Source organism: Ixodes scapularis, unplaced genomic scaffold (assembly GCF_016920785.2).
Source record: "Ixodes scapularis isolate PalLabHiFi unplaced genomic scaffold, ASM1692078v2 PGA_scaffold4__175_contigs__length_147842914, whole genome shotgun sequence".
NCBI lineage: Eukaryota > Metazoa > Arthropoda > Arachnida > Ixodida > Ixodidae > Ixodes > Ixodes scapularis.
Genome location: NW_024609879.1, coordinates 74,117,370 through 74,136,228, shown reverse-complemented (window position 1 = coordinate 74,136,228; position 18,859 = coordinate 74,117,370). Strand labels below are relative to the sequence as shown.

Below are 18,859 nucleotides of genomic sequence, written 5' to 3'. Positions count from 1 at the left end.
CGAGAGAGGCTGCGCCAAGGCGCTCGTTGCTTGCAATGGGAGGCGAGAGGAGGAAAGGCGCATGGAGCAACAGAGTTGCAACAGAGCGGGCGCCTGCTCTCGTGCAGGCAACACTGGCGCATATCCTTTCTCGAATCCTCTCCCTCAGGCGCCGCCATTAAATTGCAAACGCTCTCCAGGTTTTGAGTTGCGCCCACGCTCACTACAGCCTCCCTATTCTGCACTCGGTGCATTTGGCGAGTTCGTTTGAGTCCAGTTTTCCGTGCAACACTCTGTGAGTGCGATGCATTCTGGGAGAGAACTCGAACGGTGCCAGTGCGTGTGAAACGAACTCGCCATTAGTTTAACAACTTCGAAAATTCGACTGCCGTCGAATTTCTCGATATGGAAAGTTCGCAAATTCGAAATCTTTCGAACCTTTCGAACCGCTTGATTCGATCATCGAACCTTCGGTTCGAAAAATGTTCGCGGCATCCCTATTCGGTACGCTGGCCTTGCCTAGCCGAAGGTTTAATTTATTTATTTGCTTTTCAGCGCGTTATCATCTTATTCGTGTGATCAGTAGATCCTTCATCTGCATATATTTACACACACACACACATACATACACACGCACACACTCACACGCGCGCATACATGTATATCCAAGGAAATGCTATGAAATTAGGGCACCTTTTTGGTATAACATTCCTATAATCTAAGAGCTCAGTGTACATTTTATTGCGTCTTTTCAATGTTCAGCACTTCAACTAAACTATTCAAGTCTCTGATTCTACCGGGCAACTACGAAAACGATGAGTGAGGTTAATTTTAGAAATTTTATTTTCAGTATTTTTACAGTGAAACGCTGAAAACAGATGCTTGCAGGCTAGTAAATATTAAAAACACATGGGCCACGGTAAAAAAAAAAAAAAGTCCTGGTCGCCAAGCCCTTTCTCGCCTAGTTGTTTTGCCCCAGTAGCCAGGACACTCCATCAAGGAAGGCGTTGATGTTGACTGTGAATTGGTGCCGTAAGTTCGACATGGCTGCCGCTCCCATTCCTGCTCTGGCGCTCATGCAGCTCCACTGTCGCGCCAGGCTCGCCTTGTAGGTGCTGATGGCGTCGTTGTTTGCCGCGCAACTTGGCTTGCTAGTGTTTGGCACTTCTCCGCTGTGGAGACGTGCCAAACACGTCTCCGTATAGGATGAAGCAATAAAACAAAAACGCAGTATGTGCCGTCACCGAGAGATAAAAAAAAAAATACAATGTGCACTGACAAATAAAAAAAATATGTGGCGCCATCTATTCAATATAGTGGTAACTACGATCGTAAACCACGAAGCAAACCCCCGCGGAGGCGGCCACACCAGTCCATTCGGAGACTACTCAAAGCCACTCCCGGCCCTTCCTCCCCTCTCGACCGCAATGCACGCTCGGCCGTAAAGCGACTATCGACCGAAATGACAGTCACCCCAAGACAGCATAGGACACAACAGAAAGGCAGGCAAAGTGCATTATTCCGGGTAAGATAATGTGTTTGACGAAAATTTGCGCAATATTTTTTTCAGTGAAAAAGAAAAAAAAAAAACAGAAAATAAACACTGCTATAAAATAAATTTAGAAGTCGGTGTTTCTTTGTTCTGGACGATTTTTATTTCCGACACCGGCAGATGTGTACTATTGGTGTTTTTCGGTTAAAACTGGAAAGTATAGAGGACTTTTTCGGTGGAAAAAAAAAAAGTGCATGCTCGAAAATATAAAAAAAAAAAACAGTGTTTTTCAGTTTTAACCGAATTTGTATTTTCTACACCGGCGGACGTTTATTGGTCTTTTTTCAATTAAAACCGGAAAGTATACAGCCTAATTATAATAACTCTATGGAAAAAACTGACAGGAATTTTCTCAGCTTCAGTTTTTTGTTTAAGTGCCAGTGTCTTACACAGGTTCTTACAACGTTCTCGTGACTTGGTATTGCTGTCTTCTGTATCCTAAAGATCTATATTGAAATTAATTAGATGGAGCCTGAGGTAATTATTGCCCCATATTTTCATTTCTTTTTTAAGTTGTTTATTTATAATACAAACTACATTAATACAAAATTTTATTTGCTTTAGGAAATAGAGTGGACCCCTGGGAATCATATTTAAGTTAATAAAAACGAATGAAGTCAACTACTGTCTCTAGCATCAACATTTCCTTTCATTGACACCAATCTTTTTGTTGGTGTCAATGAAGCCTCAAACCAATGTTAAATGGAGCAAGAACTGCAACAAAAAGCCCCCTGGTGATTTTTTTTGTTTTTTTTTTGTTTTTTAAGCATTGTAGGTCAATGTTTTTTACAGTGGAGAGCCAGCTCCTGTAAGAAGGCAGTGAATAACAGGAGGACTGAATGAAAGTGCACTTCATTTATTCAATTCCTCACACAAGACATGCAGACAGAGGAAAGCCCTAGACACTTCAAACTCAATCAGGGCTTAAAAGATAATAGTCACATTGACAATGCTCCCTTGCCACATAAATATTGACAGCTCTCAGTGCCCCCTACTCCCCCCCCCCCCCCCCCCCCCCAAAAAAAAAAAAAGTTTAAATGTAAGTTGCAAATACTTGCTTTCTTAGGTACAGGATTGCATAAGATTGTACACTTAAACTTCATATACAAAGTGATGCTTTATCCACATACATTTTCTTTTTGTAATCAAAAAGTTTTGTTCCAGAGCATAAGTTTTGCTGCATGACCAAATAAACAGCCTTTGAAATTAACAGCATCTCGGTCATTAGAAACTCAGAGCTAGCTTTCGTAGGGTGCCACTCAATGCAAGATTTTCAACATGAAGCCCTCCAAGGTACTATACAGTATAAAAGGGGAATACAGTAAAACCTCGTTAATTCAACCCCCACTAATTCGCAAATTCGGATAATTTGAACTGCTGATCCGGTCCCGTCAAACGTATGTATTAGTCAATGGCAGCAAACGCTCATTAATTTGGAGGGAATGCAGCCCACTATGGTTAATACGGACGAATTCAGCAGGTGGCGCTAGCTAATGTCCGTTCCAAAGGGTATGACCACTCTCCATCCGAGGTACACACATGGTTGTTCCGGCTTTCCCATGGTTCTTCGCTCTTCCGGTTCTCCGTGTTTCGCACCAGTTTTGCTCTGGATTGCCGTGCTTCAGTGCATCACTCTCCTGGCATGGAAGCGGCAGAAGCATAGCTGCAACGTAAAAAGGGTAGCACAAGTGACCGACGACCGGAATGGCAAAATCGCGACACGCGGGGCTATTGTTCCCGAGCGTGCCGATAGCAAGAGTGACAGTCACATTTTATGTCTCAACGCGGGGATCCTAAAGCCCGCCATTTTAACAGCTATCTTATCCCTCAATTTTTCGCCAGCCACCCCCCCCCGTTGAAAAATGCAACGTGACTGGCACTCTCGCTATCGGCGCACTCGGGAAAAATAGCGCTAGGTGTCGCGATTTTGCCTCTCCGATTGTTGGTCAGTTGTGCTACTCGTTTTCCGTTGCAGCTGTAGTAGGGTAAGAATTTAGCGACGAAAGTGGAAATACTGAGGGCCTTGAAGGACGGCGTCTCTCGACAAGTGATGGAAAGTTACGACGTCAAGAGAAGCAGTTTGGCCACGTACGTGAAAATTGAGGCCAATATCCTACGGGCTTTCGAGAGCGAAAAGTTCAACGCGAAAAGAAAGCGGTCGTGGAAGGTGGTGTACCCGAAACTAGAAGAGGCCTTGCTGTGCTATACTGTCAGCGCACGGGATGCGTAGCTCCGACAGTGCGAGTGCGGTGGAGCACTGGACCGTGCTAAGGAAAGTTGCCGTCTCCGCCCAAGTGTCGTCCAGAAAGCAGGCGGTAATAACATATTTCTTCTCAAAATAAAAGTATGTCACAGGGAAACGTTTTCGCGCAGTTTTCCTTGTCCTTTCGATATTTCGACTTTTGGATAATTCGGACATTTTTGCCGGTCCCATGAGATTTGAATTAACGAGGTTTTACTGTACAAAAGATGCCAAACTACAGCGTCTTTCAAATAGTGGCCACTCTTTAAATCGACCGCAAAAATCTGTTTCACCGATCACGCTATGATTTTGTACCGCGTTGCCCACAGGTGGTGAATTTTTTCTATATAATTTGCAAAGAGCAAACTTACTCGAGGAAAAATTAAAAGAAAATAAAAAGGCATAACTCCTATGGAAACACAGCGAAACCACCGGTCTTCAAACAATAGGGATCTGTTTGACCGGGGAGACAAGAGATGGTGCAAGCAGTCGCGACGCCAACTGCCGCCAACAAATGAGCATACGACGCCGAGAGCCAGCGTCATTAGTAGACAATCTTTTCAACTCAAAAGCAGCGTGCGTTCCGCAGGCGCCAACATTCACAGAACCAAAAACAGGCGTGGTAACAAGGAACTGCAAAGCAGACAACATCAGTACCGCAAAAAAGTAGTCAAAATAACCCGATAAACCATCTTTTAATCAATTAAATGTCCATTCAATGCTTTATTAGTAAGGATGATAAAATCATGCATTGGTAACTGAAATTGAAAAAGCTTGCACCGCTTTTGAGTCAAAAATATTGTCTGCCTTTTGACGCCGGCTCTTGGTGCCGTGTGCTCGTTCTTTGGCGCCAATTGGCATCACAACCACTTGTGCCATCTCTTGTCTTCCGTGCCAAATGGCACCCTATTGCTTCAAGACCGGTGACTTCGCTGCATTTCCATAGGAGTTAAGCCTTTTTATTTTTTTTACTTTTTCTGCAGGTAAGTTCGCTCTTTGCAAATTTTATTTAAAAAAAAAATGCACCACCTGTGGGCAACGCTGCACAAAATCGTACCGCGACAGGTTAAGAAACCGATTTTTGCGGTCAATTTAAAGAGCCTGGCCACTATTTGAGACACCCTGTATATCACTCGTGAAATGTGGCAGTATCCCGTTCTTCACACCCACGAGAAAAATAAGATTTCATATGAAAGAAAAAAAATTTTCTGAGAAATAGGAGATATGCTGAAGTGCTCCACAGATTTTATGAAAAATCTTTCTAGACACCATCGTAATTCAGTAAGTTGCATCAATCCCTTATTGATCAATGTTTGACCCTCACGGCTTTTTGCACATATGTGCATGCTGAAGGGATTCCAAGTCCCCACTCTATGAATGCTGTTCCAAAGGTAATATGTGTACATAGCCTCAAGTACATGAATTATTTGATGATCAACCAAAAGCAGTTTCTCTGTGCATTCCTTGTCCGAAGTTTTACATTTGTAGCAAAATTTACCCTTGTGACAACACTCATGACTATTCAGGGCAGGCTACCACGGAAACTTGTCTGTGCATGCGAGGCACTGAAAGGGCTTTCATCCTGTGTGGACTCCAAGGTGAGCTCCCAAGAGTTGCTTACGGGTGAATGCCATCGCACACGTCTTGCACTTGTATATCTTACCTTTGTAAACAATTGAACGAACACTAAAGGGAAACTTCAAATGAAACACTTTTTGATTTGAAGAGGCATTTGGATAGCTCTTTGGTGGTAATAGAAACTGTCTTTTTGGGGGACCTGCCATCTGAGCACTTGGGTGCTGTTCTTCAACTGAAATGTCACGGCTTTTGGATTTGTGGGGCATTTCACCTATGTGAGTCATTCGATGAGCCTTCAAGCTAGACCTCCAGTAAAACGCTCTCGAGCAGATGGAGCATTTGAACGGCTTCTTGTGCACGCTAACCGCCTCGAGATCATCTAAGCAATGTTTATCAGCATGTGCTTCACTACAGGTATTACATCTGCAGGATTTTTCACGTTTGAGAGCCTTTTCATGCTTCAAGTGACACTCAAGACGGAATGCTTTGGAACATGTGATGCATCGGTAAGTCATTGTACCTTGGTGAAACAATTCATGCTGCATCAAGCTGGCCTTCAATCGAAAGGCTTTTGGACATGTGCGGCATCGGTATGGCCTTTCACGTTTGTGAACTCTTTGATGACTACTCAAGCTAGACTTCCACTGAAACACTTTTGGACAAGTAGGGCACTTGAAGAGTAATGCATTAGAGTGCTTCACTTGGTGAACCGTGAAGTTGACCTTCCACTTGAATCTTCTGCCACAGATATCACATTCATAGGGTTTTTCACTTGAGTGTATGCTCTTGTGAAGATTCAACTGAGACTTCCATCGGAACACTTTCGGGCAAGCCGAGCATTTCAAGGGCTCTCTACCCATGTGAACAACTCCATGAGCTTCCAGCTGCCCTTTCTCTGTAAACACTTTGCAACAAGAGCTGCACTTGAAGGGGGGTCCATCGTCGCGTATCTTTTTGTGCCTCTCTGAGGACTTCTTAGTACGGTGAACTCTAGCATGAGAATCCAGACGAGACCTTTGTCGGAATGCTTTAGGGCAGATGGGACATGTAAAGGGCCTTGAGTCCGAATGAGTCTCCACGTGAACCTTTAAGCTGTGCCCGCTGGTGAATGCCTTCTGGCAGATGCTACACTTAAAAGGCCTTGCTCCCGTGTGACTCCTCACATGGATGTCCAAGCTGAACCTTTTGACATATGTCTTTGGGCAGACGCTGCACTTGTAAGGCCTTTCACCCGTGTGAATTCTCAAGTGAACCATTAAGCTGGACCTGCCGGCAAACGCCCTCTGGCAGACGTTACACTTGAAAGGCTTTGCACCCGTGTGAGTTCTCACATGATAATCTAAGCTGGATTTGAAAGTAAATGCCCTCTGGCAGTAATTGCACTTGAAGGGCTTCTCTCCTGTGTGTATTCTTTCGTGCTCGGTGACAGTGTTTCTGGAGGCGCTGGAGTAAGGGCAGAAACGGCACTCGTGCCTCATACTCCCACATTTCCACGTCTTCCGGCGTTTCTCATCCAATTGGCCTTGGGAAAAGGTTAGGCTGCTGCTCTTGACACGGTCGGTGCTCTTATCTTCCCCATCAACCAGATCTGTTGAAGACACAGGGGATAAATTTTGTGTTCACATAATAAACAAAAAAAAAGGAGGAAGGAGAACTTGTAGACTCCTAGGGGTATTCACACGAGGGAGCTTTCATGGGGAGGGATGTGTTTGACGTCAGAGGGACTCCCTTCCCAGCTCCAGTATTCATTCGGACGGACACGGACGGTGGATGGCCAAGAAGGATATCAGTGATAGTGCACAAATTTATGATCTCGACAACGAGGCTCGGTGCACACTGATGGGAGTAGAAAAACGGAGGCATATGTAAAGCGGCAACACGCAATTATGGCAACGGCACTGTTAGGTACAATGACTATAAACTGTTTTGCGCTAAGAAAAGGTGATGGGTGAAAGAGTGTATGCAACACAAAGAATGTGGATTTTAAAACCAGTTCTATGAAGAGCTTATTGAGGGCAGCATTGAAGAATATTAAGGACTTCTTCGTGGAAACGTAAAAGAAACGTTCAGTGAGCCAACGACCTGCGGAAGCCCCAACAAGTTAGCGGATCCCGATGCCACCGCTGGTATTCTGCAGAGCACTATCTGTAAAATATAGGGGTGTGCGAATACTCGAATATACGAATTAGAATCGAATAGGAACTTGCCGAATAATTCGATTCGCGAATCGAATTCCTAGTATTCGGTCACTTGAATACTCTATACATTTGTCCAAAGACGCGCGGTCGGCACGGAGCTGACTAGAGAGTCATTTTTCCTCTCGACGATAGTGCCGTGATGTTAGACAGACCATGCGAGAAACACCTATTGGTCCTAATATTCCACAAAAATCTAATGCACAGCTTAGAAAAAAGAAAAGTAACGAACGCCACAAACTTCTTAGATTGCAGATTTACTCATGACTGTGACAATATAATCTTGAATCATAACCGAAACATCCCGTTTGCCCCGCTTCCAGAGAGGAATTGTTGGAAGGCCACAATTCTGGCGCCAGGCCTAATTCTTTTCACTAGTAAAGCCCCTCATTTCAAATTGAAGAGTCGAAGTAGAACACACTTGCCACCTCGAAGAAATCGGTGACTTCAGGATCACAAAAAGAAAATCACGTTAACCACGCCAATGAAACCAGCAGAGTTTTCGTCATTCTTTCGGAACCGCAAGCCGCAAATTCCGATTTGGAACGAAACGGAACGGAAATATAGTGAGCCTAGATTTGAGAGGGTTTCCAACCGTTCGATAGCCGCGTTTGAATTACGAGCTGAGAGAAAGTGACGAAAAGACGAAAGCGTCAATCGGGCAGGCAGGGGTCGCTCTTCCATTTGCTCACCTTCTTTCCACACAACTACACAACACATGCACACTTACGACCAATCTGCGCAGGAGCCATCTCCGTGGTATCAGTTTCGCTTGCTTCCTCTTTTAAATCTAGGCTCTCTAAAACAGGACAGATGGACGGAGGAATAGATGCATAGCGGCAGTTGGACGGTGACCTGCGCCACATAACCACATGTTTTTTTTTTTCTTACTTCAGATTATATGTTTTTAAACCTGTTTATTCAAATTTAACACCTACCGTAAAATCCTGAAATAGCGCCCACACTCGATAGATCGCCCACTCCGCTTTTATGTTCGAACACGTGTTTCCCTCGAATACTGATAGGTCGCCCACCTTCCAAAAATAGCGATGCCCGAAGGTTGAGAAAGGTGCCGGAGGGTAGGGGAGAAGGTTTGGAAAGCCTAGGATTCCCTTCACAAAAAGAAGAGGCCACACACAATAAGGGAGATAAGATAACGAAAGGAACCCGGAAAGCGGTCAAGGTCACTTATTGAATGACATCAGGAAAGCGTTGAAGGTCACTTAGTGATTGTCGTCAGATCGCCCGAGAACCCCAGAAAATCTTTCGACCAGCAAACTGTGAAGACGTTTCTTGTGTACACTCGGGATGAGGTCCAGCTATACCATCCAGAAGAAAGTGGAAGTCGTGGAATGGCACCGCAAGAACGGAGCTAACGTGAGCAAGACTGCGCGCCATTTCGAAGTTGACCGGAAGCGTGTACGGGAATGGAATACGAGCTACCAAGTACTTCTACAACAATGCCATGGAACGAACAAGTTGAAGAGAGCAATAGGTAGGGGACGACCCGTTTTTAGTGAAGAAATCGACGACGCACTGATGGACTTCCTGGAGACTGAGAGATCCGCCGGTCGAGCAGTCAGCAATCGCCTGCTTCAAGAGCATGTGCAGAAACTGGCAGAACAGACGGGCCTAGGAAACTTCCAAGCGTCATGCCAGTACATAGCTAACTGGAAGAAGCGATTTAATGTGTCTATGCGGGTGGGGACCAACGAAAGTCAGAAGCTGCCTGCCGACTACGTTGAAGCAATTACGGTGTTCCGAAAGGCTGTGTCAACTCTGCGCCTGGAGCACAACTACTCGGACTACAACATAGCCAACATGGATCAGACTATGGTCCGGATGGATTGCCCTGCTGCGAGAACCAACAATGCTGTCGGCGAGTCGAGTATTCGCATCGCCAACACCGGCTGTGCTCGGCGAGGGATGACGGTGGCCTTGTGCGCGACGGCAGCGGGCATCAAGCTACCTGCTTTGATCGTACTGAAGAAGCCAACCGGCCGGATTGCCCCCAGAGTACTCTTTTCTCTAAGGATTCCAGGTATGTTGTAATTAATCACCATTCAGGGTATAAATGTCGAAACAAAGCCTTAGAAACACGTAAAAATAAGGCTGACAGCATTTTTTTTTTTTTTTTTTTTAATAGAGCGACTGTTGCGTCATCCATTGACAAAACTCCACAGCCCGTTTTGTTTTGTATCGCCCCATTTCCGAAAGATGGCGTAGCCGTTCTGGCCGGCGCCATCTTGAGCGCACGAGCAGTTGGCGCGTGACTTGCTGGCTTTCCGAAGCTTACTCACTTGCGCGTGCTTCGGCGCTCGGCCATAAAATCGGGCAGTTTGCATATCTTCACTCATCGGCGTAGCATGTGTAATGTGCGTTTGGGGCCCGAACTGTTATTTCATGTTATACTTGTTGTACTTGCAGCAAATGTGCGAGTTACTTCTTCCAAGAACGGTTGGATGACCTCTCCCGTCCTACTGGAGTGGACTAGGAGAGTTTGGGGCCCGAACGCCGACGACGTGAGGAGACTGCTCATACTGGACCAAGCACCCATACACAAGACAGAGGCAGCCCGAGAAGCGCTCGACGCAAAAGACACCGACGTCGTCTTGATACCGGGCGGTTGCACCTCCATTTTGCAACCCGCGGACGTCTCATGGATGAAGCCCTTCAAGGACGCGCTGCGTGGAGTTTGGGCATCGTTCTCCCGGAAAGGTTCGGTGACTCCAAAGGGCAACCTTCGCAAGCCGTCGCGTCAAGAGGTTGTGGACTTGGTGGCTCAGGCGTGGGCCTCCGTCTCCGAGGATACCGTGCGGAGTTCGTTCAAACGGTGCGGAATATCCCCAAGGCTCGATGGTTCCGAGGACGGCGAGCTCAACGACCGTTTGGCGTCGGTAACCAATGGACCCGAGGATCCCGAGAGCCTCATTGACGAGGCGTTAGATTTAATCTTCGATAGCGAAAGCGATGTGTCGTTTGACGGTTTCAGCGATGAGAGCTAGGGAAAGAAAAACCCACGCTGCTTTGGCGCACGCGTTAGTCGATTTTTGTTTGTGATTTTGGTTATTAAATACTGAAAGATCGCCCACCCCACTTTTTTGGCCAATTATCTACAGCGAAAAGGGGGGCGTTAATTCAGGATTTTACGGTATCTGTTTATTTATATAAAATAAAATCCCGGGTGCCCTTTTTCTTCCTTAAAATTGAGATCAAATATCGCAAAATGCCCCTTGTCTGAGATATACAAATATAATAAAAAGGACATTTCGCGGTGTTAGGTTGTGCTTTTAACGAGAAAAAAAGACAGGCGTAGTTGTAACTTCTTTTTTTTTTTTTGTGACGCTTAGGGTAGATAGATTGTTTGCGCCATAAAATTGGATCTTTAGTGCCCAACGTCCATCAGCAGCTGCTTTTCTTTTTTTTTCACCACAACTTCTATACATTTCGGCTTTTGTTCCATAAGAGATGCATATTCTGCACCAGGTGCATGCTCTGCACATATAGTAATCTCATTCACAGTACACTTTAATAAATTCCTACAAATAAAATCACTATTGAATATTCAATTCGATATTCGGCTTTTTTTTCTTAATTCGATTCGGTATTCGATTTGATAACAACTATTCGGTTTTCGCACAGCCCTAGTAAAATCGCCAGACATGCGAACAAGAAATTGCCAATTGCAGGGAACCCCATCTTGGGAAGGTTAGTGCAGAAAAACTTCCAGCGTCCCCCAGAAATGTCTACATCGGCGTATCACCGCGTGGAAGGCGTGAGTGACCAAATGATGTGCATCTCGGGGAGCAAAAAGGGAGGGGTTTCTCTCCCGTGTGAATACCCCTGTACAGGAGACGTAAAAAGACTCCAAAGGCCATTATATGCCACGGTCAACTGAACGAATGTTGCCTCTGGTAAGTGCAATAACACAAGTAGAGTTGAACCTTAATATGACAAACTTCGATGTGCCAAAAGTCTTTATTTAACAAAGTAGTTCCTTTTTCTTACCTTTATCTTTCTATGAAACTTAGTGCATTTCTAGCATCAATGTAATGAGCTATGGTATGCGGCTATTTCAATATAGCTAGTATGTACGAGCACCGTAACTAAACACAATCTAAATTAACTTTGTGATTGAATTAAGGTATTAAAAGAAGTTTAATTATAAGCTTGCACATTGCTTGTTCAGCAGGACAAGCCTTTCAATGTAGCCAGGCATGCGGCGTGAAATGTGAGGCGTCGGCAAGGGCAGATGTAGAGTGCACCCCACGAAATTGCCAGAATATGCGGAGCTAGGAATTAGTCCACCACTAGAAATGCAGCCATCACAGTTGCAGACAGTGTCATCTAGTAGAACACTGGCAAGATGCTTTGCACATGTGAGCAAACAAAGCTTTGTCCATATTGTTTACTCACAGACTCTGTCACCATCGTGTGGGGTGGAATACGAAAAAGTTCAAATTGACTTCCACCCGAAATTAAGCAAAGCTTGCACCCTTTAGGCAAATGGTGGCCACTGAAAACACTCTGCCTCATTTGGGATTCAATCCTTAGACATCTCCAAGACTGGCAAATTGCTCTACCAACTGAGTTAACCAGGAGCGAACGGTCAGTAGAGCAGACGGATGTTAACAGTTGCCACCAGTCATGATCAGGGTGAGATCTGACGTTAATGATTGATATCAAAATTCTCAGGGAAAGTTCCCGAGGTGGAGAAGATTGATGCGGGAATAAATTGACTTCCACTCAAGGAAATCATCTCCACTCTTTTGTGCAAATATGTGATTCACCCCTACAAAGATGGAAGGGGCACAGGATCTTGCCTTCAATGAGGTGGCGCAGGGGACCTTCCTTGCAGGGTCCCTCCAGCTGCACTTGCAACGACAACAGTGATTCCAAGGGCTCAAAGCAGGAGCCATCGTCGATCCGAAGAGTGACAAACTCGTCTGGCTCTGTTCAAAAAGAAGCACAGACGAATCCAAAGACTCATTTATTGAGGTCTACAAAACATTACTAAAACGTCTACTGGTCTTAAAAATTTCGATTCATGAGGTAAACTTCTGGAAAATTTAATGTTAGGTACTTATTTCATCGCGCTCTCCCCCAAAATCATGATGGAGGCAACCAACAGAATCCAAGAACTTGCACAGCATTTTGTCTCGGTGATTGCTTGATGACAGCTAGTCTTTACATCGCTTGCAGAAAAACTGAAGTTGGCTTTGAGTGAGGGCCTCCTCGACAGTTGCACAAGCTTGCTTAGTAACCTTTTCTAAAGCGATAGCTTTTTGGGTAACACTTTGCAGAGATTTCGACTTTGTCTCTCATCGTCACCGCAGCCCGAAGAAAGAAAAAACCCCTTCTTCTCTCCCCTCTTGCCGTGAGGAGAGAGAAGTCGGGATGCGACGTCGGCCGTGCCTCGCGAAGAAAGCGAGAGCAGACAACATTTATTGGCGGGGCGTCCAGGCGCCCCGCCAATAAATGCGTGTTGCATGGAGAATGTCCATGTTGTCTGCTTTAAAAGAATTCTTTTCAAACATTCCTCGCGTTATGCGAAATCTCGCTTTGGCAGAATCCAGTTGGATACATGTAATGTTGAATGGTTTTAGAAACTTCCACCATGCTTACCCGCTTACTTTTTGGATCACTGGTGGCAGTCGTCAGTGGCATCCACGACACCGACCACGACGGCTTTGAGAATAAAGGCCCGTTCACACTCTTGCGACTGCTTGCGACCTCTTAAACCTGGGTTCCTTAAAACTTCTTAAACCAGAGAACACACCGGCGCCATCTATTGGGAAGCATGTAAACTCGGCGGTCCGGCATATATTTTTTTTATTTCTCGCGCAATATCCTTTCTTTTTTGGCTCGAAAAACTTTTGTCAATGTTATAAACGAGCCTTTCTATGGGTATTACGCACATTTGACCTCGGAAATCCCGCAAAACCTTCGCTTTTGTGAAATGCAGTTCTAGGGTCACCGCATAGATGGCGCCACAATGTCAGTGTGTCCCCTCATTCTAGAAACATTTAAGAAGTTGTAAGAGATCTCGTCTCTCTCAGTCGTACTCGGTCGCAAGAGTGTGAACGGGCCTTTAACCACGTCGCGCCTTTGTCCTCAGGTGCATGACGGCACCATTCCACCCGCATTGTCTGACCGTGCTACAGCTGCTGCTTTGTTTCTTTGCACAACTTGGGCGAAAAAAACTTCTTTTCTGTTTTTGCTCGATTTCTTTAGCTTTTGTGTCCACTTACATTTCCTCCTATTGAGGCAGCTTAGTTTTCACTTTTAACACTTTCAGGATTCTTTTTTTCTTGCTTCCAGCCAAAGTTTCCTCTGCATTTTTGTGCTTGTATTGTCTCAAGTGTTTTCACTTGTAGTAGTCATCATCTGCTAGCCCCCAAATATTTGAGGGCCGATGTGAAAAAATATACCTTCAGCTCATACACCCCTTAAACATTTTTAGTTTTTGAGAAATTCTTACTTCAACTGCTTAATTGGTGTCTTCAGAATCAAATGTGTTGCCTTCAAAATCATATTTCTAGCCACAAACAGAAAAGGAGCAAAAATTTAAAATAATTCAGTGTTGCCATCTGTTGGCAGAGTTGCAAACAAAGCTATGAACGAGCCTGGTTCATCCAAAACAGTTGAGTGCTTGAAATGGGAACAGCAGACGAGAGCACGGAAAGGGGGGGGGACGCTACACTTTGGTATTATTGCAAACAAATTTAGAAGCATATGTTTTTAAAAAAAAAAAAAAATTACTGGGACCCTCCAAAAATTTATTGTTTTCCCTGGGTAAGGAAAGAGCTAACTGCTAGAGCAACACTTAGGCAGACTGTGTACTTTCAATTGGAACATTTTCATTTGGCAGTGCATAAGTGCGATTCGTTTTCCTTCCCTAACACTGCATTTTCGTTTTACATCTATGAAGCTGAATGACTCCAAGTGCTTGCAGGTGCCAGCCTTTGAGAGGCCGGTCTTGGTGACCCACCAAAAACAGATTGTAACAATCACTAAAAGGCAGGGATAGAAGAAGGGTCAGTTTTTGACATTCCCACTTCGATGACGCCAAGAGCAAAAATAGGAGAACTTGCCTCCCTTCACGACAGCAGTGGCTGCCTCAACTCCGTTCACAGGCCTGAGAGGAGAGGACGGGCCACATGCACCTTCACAGTCCAAGCCCTTGATTCTCAGAACAGCAGATGCATCATCTGTTTCTGCTGGGACATATGCCAAACAAAATCTTTGTCATTGCTATTCAACATGCACTAATAGTTTTTCATTGCTATTCAACATGCACTAATGCTAGAACTCTAGTATCCAGTCCCTTGGAGTTGACAAGAGCTGAGCACTATCCTAGCTTAACGGGGCCCTAAACAGGAATTTGAAATTGTTTTTTTAAGGCACAAACTCAACCTCTATGCGCTGAATATTGTAGAAAACCCAGAACTAGATTCATGCAGAACCTTTTTCCTCCCATTAAAAACCTTCCCAAGCCTCGAGTCATGCCTCTTCTCTGAGATATGTCTCACAAAATGGGGTGTTTTGCAATGTTTCATATCCCCGAGCGATTTTTTGGACGCCGTAAATTCTGACTTGCTCATTATTTCAGACATCGAATAAGTACAAAAGTACTTATTCGCGCAAATTTTAAAAAAATAAGAAAGAACTCGTAACAAGTACAGTCGGCTGAACACATAACAAGCCAAGGTGTTCTTAATATCACAACTATTTCATTTTTGTTGGCGGTAGAATGCCTTGGTTCGATTGTAAGTCAAACCCCCACTTCATATTGTCAAACATTTATTGGGTCGACCTGCACTTGCATAAATATGGTGCTTGCCCTGTTCAGATGTCGAAATCCATGATGGCGGCCGAAAAAATTAAAGGGAGGTGCATTGGTGGATCCTTAGAGAATGCGTTAGCATGGCCCTTGGGAAACACCACCCACGCCCCCTTTGGGAAACGCTAACACTGACCCCTTCACTTTTCTGTTTTGGCTTTCTCTTTTGCTTCTTCTATTTTTTGCTGCCTCTTTTTGGCTTTGTTACGGTGTCGGTGTTGCTGTTTCCTAAAGGGGGACGTGTTTGGCAAGGGTTATGCTAACGCATTCTCTAAGGATCCACCAATGCCCCTCCCTTTAATTTTTTCTGGCTTCTGTTGCACGCAGACCTGCGTCAACTTGCCGCTTCTTGCGCCACCTTTCGGCCAGCCGAGCTAGGCGCTGCTTCTGCTCCTCCGCCTCGTTCGCCAGCCTTGCACGCTTAGTGGCGTCACCCGCTGTCCAACACTGCTTTCATTGTTTTCTCACAGGCACATTGGCTTACACCCAGTGACATCGCCTCGCTCTCGCCTTTGTCCTTCACTACTCTCCTCCTCTCTACACGGCTCGCTTCCCTTTCCACTGCTTTGTCCCCAGACGGACGGCGTCAGTTTTGCAGTGTCATGTAAGTACTAATACTACAGTCGCCGACCGATTATTCAAACTTCGCAGGGACCGAGAAAACGTCCAAATAATAGAGCAGTCCGAAAAATCAGCAGATTGAACAACTTGCCTTTGTTACTTCCAAGTGGGCTTAAAAAGGCCAGAAATAGTGCCTTGTTTCAGGTTACGCCTCCGTTCGCGTTCGGCAACTTTCTGTTAGCTTGAGAATCACTGCCTTCTTTTCTAGCGTTATAGTCGAGTACTTTCTGCACTTCTTAACAACAGATGTGGCGGCAGAACAACAGATAGGGCCATGACGTCCAAGCCAGCGCTGCCCGAACGAGATAAGAAGCGCAAATCCACGAGCACAAAATTGCGATTGGCAACGCAAAGGAACGGAAAAACAAAGCAAAATGATAATAATGATGATGATGATGACGTGCACCTAAATGGGAAAAAAAGCGGTAGCATAGTGTCACCTAGCGGTAGGACTCAGGAGTACTCAAGTAGCGCTGCCAAACCAAGCCAATCCATTTGCAGCAAACATAGAATTCAAAATAGCCACTTCTCGATGGTGTTTTCGCCGATCGCTCACGACGATTTTGTCCGAATATTCAAACTTTTGGACTTCAAGCTGTCCGAAACATTGGTCGTGAATGTGCACTATTAGGGGCGAAGCTCCTTAGGGTCTAGCCTTGTCCGGCGTCTGTGCTCACATTAATTGCCATCCCATCTGTCTTCTTAAAAAGTTAAAAATGTTTGCGCAGTCGACAGGATTCGAACCTGTGCAGGGAGACCCCAATGGATTTCTAGTCCATTGCCTTAAGGGCGGACATGGGCCTAAAGTTAAATTTTTTTTGAAAAAATTCATTTTTTAATTTTAAGGTTTTCAGTTTTAGAAACTAATTATACACCCTTACACCAAATTTGATAACCATATGCCAAATAGTTACATTATTATAAAATATTTTCAACACATTGTGAGGCAGTAACAAAGTAAAGGAGTTCAATGTTTGAATGCATTTTTCTCAGTTCCACTTTTTGCTGCAAATTTCATATGAAGGAATCTTTTGTTCGAAAGTGAAAGTATTCTGATACCACAATCAAGATGTTTCTGAACTGAAATTTACTCAGGAATCGGGCTATCTACTTTATTTTGGTTTAGGTTGAAGTCCTCAGTGATAAAAAACTAAGTTTTCAAAAATTGACAGAGGACAGATATGCATCTCGTAGTTTGAGGTAATAACTCTTCCTGAAATATTTACATTTAAGTTATTGAAAGTAGATAGCCCGAGGTTCCATATCTCCCACTTTATATTCAAGCAGTCAAAATGATGCTTAATAGCTTGATTTGCACATCATAGATTTCTTAATGAAATGTGACACATCATCTTATGCAGGTATGTAAATTTGTCCTAAAGAGCTGAAGGTTTGCACAGTACACCCACATCTGAAGCTAAGTCTCCCCTGCAAATTTCATTCCAATCACTTGTGTAGTTCAAAAGTTTGACCTCTAGCCAGTGTCCCCCCTTAACCACTCGGCCACGTCTGCGGGACGAGTAGGGGGCTCTGAGATGTGGTAGTACCTCAAGAGCTGGGGATGTCATGGATGAAACGTTGCATCTAGCCGCTCAATGTCTACACAGGAGAGGGCGCTGCGGTCAAATGCGTATATAATCGCATTAAACTTTGCATGGATTGGCTCAACATCTATAGACGAGAGGGCGCTACGGTCAAATGCTCAAATGTGTATACACCAACTCATGTTTACAAACAAACCGGAGCACCCGGAGCGCCCCTAGCGGACGCCACCGGCGCCGCGCATGCGCGATGGGGGTGTGGGCAAAAAGCTCGCCGTCGCCCATAAACAAACCATTTAAATGCGGTGCTGTCGGCGGCGGCGTGAGTCCCCGCGCTCTTTTTCGCGTTGGAATTGTTGATTCTACGTCCTCCTAACGATGTCTGACTACTTGAGCAGCGTCAGCGAAATTCACGAGGCTCGTTACACCGCAAAACTTCGCGTCAATAATGTGACATGCGGCGATTCATTCCGCGTGGATTCCGCAAAATGTACGCTAAAGCCTCATTCGCATGATGAGATCTCGCTCGCAATTTTCAGTCGCAACGTCGCTCGGACTGCAAAAGCGTGAACCGCAGCCGAGATGGTCGACATCAATATTGAAAATCTAAAGCAAAATCGGACCATGTGAATCAGGCCTAGCAAGTCGGTGATGGTCACTGGTAACAATGATCAACATCTCCTTGTATCTGCTGTTTACATCGAGCCTGCTTACCAACCTTCAAATTTAAGTCTTTTGAGGCGTGCACTTACTTCTTATCGCAAGTACCGGGCCAAGATATGGTCTACGGGCCGGCGTCGTCTAAGAGAGCAGACGACAAGCAGACGACAAGCAGACGACAATTCGAACGATCAGGTGGCCGTTTAAACTTGAAGACGCACTGAACGTGGTCAGCACAACTTGGCGGTTTTCTGGCGTTCATGTTGGAACAAAACAAATAAATCTGATGACCACAAGTATCCGTGAATTCAACCCAAAGTGCTTCCCGCCCAAGCAATCGTTGTCCGACGGCGTCTGCTTTTCCCTTTTCACTGCACATATCCATATTCTCGGACGAACCGAGCACGTGAAAACTGACCTTCAAACCTTTCTCGACACTTTTGGCACGGCCCCAGTCGCGGCGTTTTGAGGAGAAGGCAAGTTTTTGTCTCTTTCCTTTCAAAGCAACGCAGGAATACACGTCTAGCATGGGGACTTCTGCCCACAGCTCCAGACCGGAAGTGCGACCGACGCGCCACCACCGCGCCGTGACGTAACAGAGATGAGTTCGTGTATATAACCACGTTCCATACCACACATTCTCTTTCT

The 18,859-nt window shown here is 45.1% G+C and overlaps 1 protein-coding gene across 3 annotated transcripts in view; it reads right to left on the bottom strand.

Annotated features, from left to right (window-relative positions):
* Nucleotides 1-1,849: 1,849 nt before the first annotated feature.
* LOC115314978 overlaps nucleotides 1,850-18,859 on the bottom strand; it is a 62,719-nt gene continuing 45,709 nt past the window's right edge. For all 3 annotated transcript variants that reach the window (XM_042293329.1, XM_042293330.1, XM_042293331.1), the window contains 3 exons: nucleotides 14,641-14,763; nucleotides 12,370-12,498; nucleotides 1,850-6,939 (listed from right to left, as the gene is read on the bottom strand). In XM_042293329.1, the coding sequence (XP_042149263.1) occupies nucleotides 5,351-6,939; nucleotides 12,370-12,498; nucleotides 14,641-14,763 (1,841 nt within the window). In that variant the 3' untranslated portion in view covers nucleotides 1,850-5,350. The remainder of the gene's footprint in view (nucleotides 6,940-12,369; nucleotides 12,499-14,640; nucleotides 14,764-18,859) is intronic.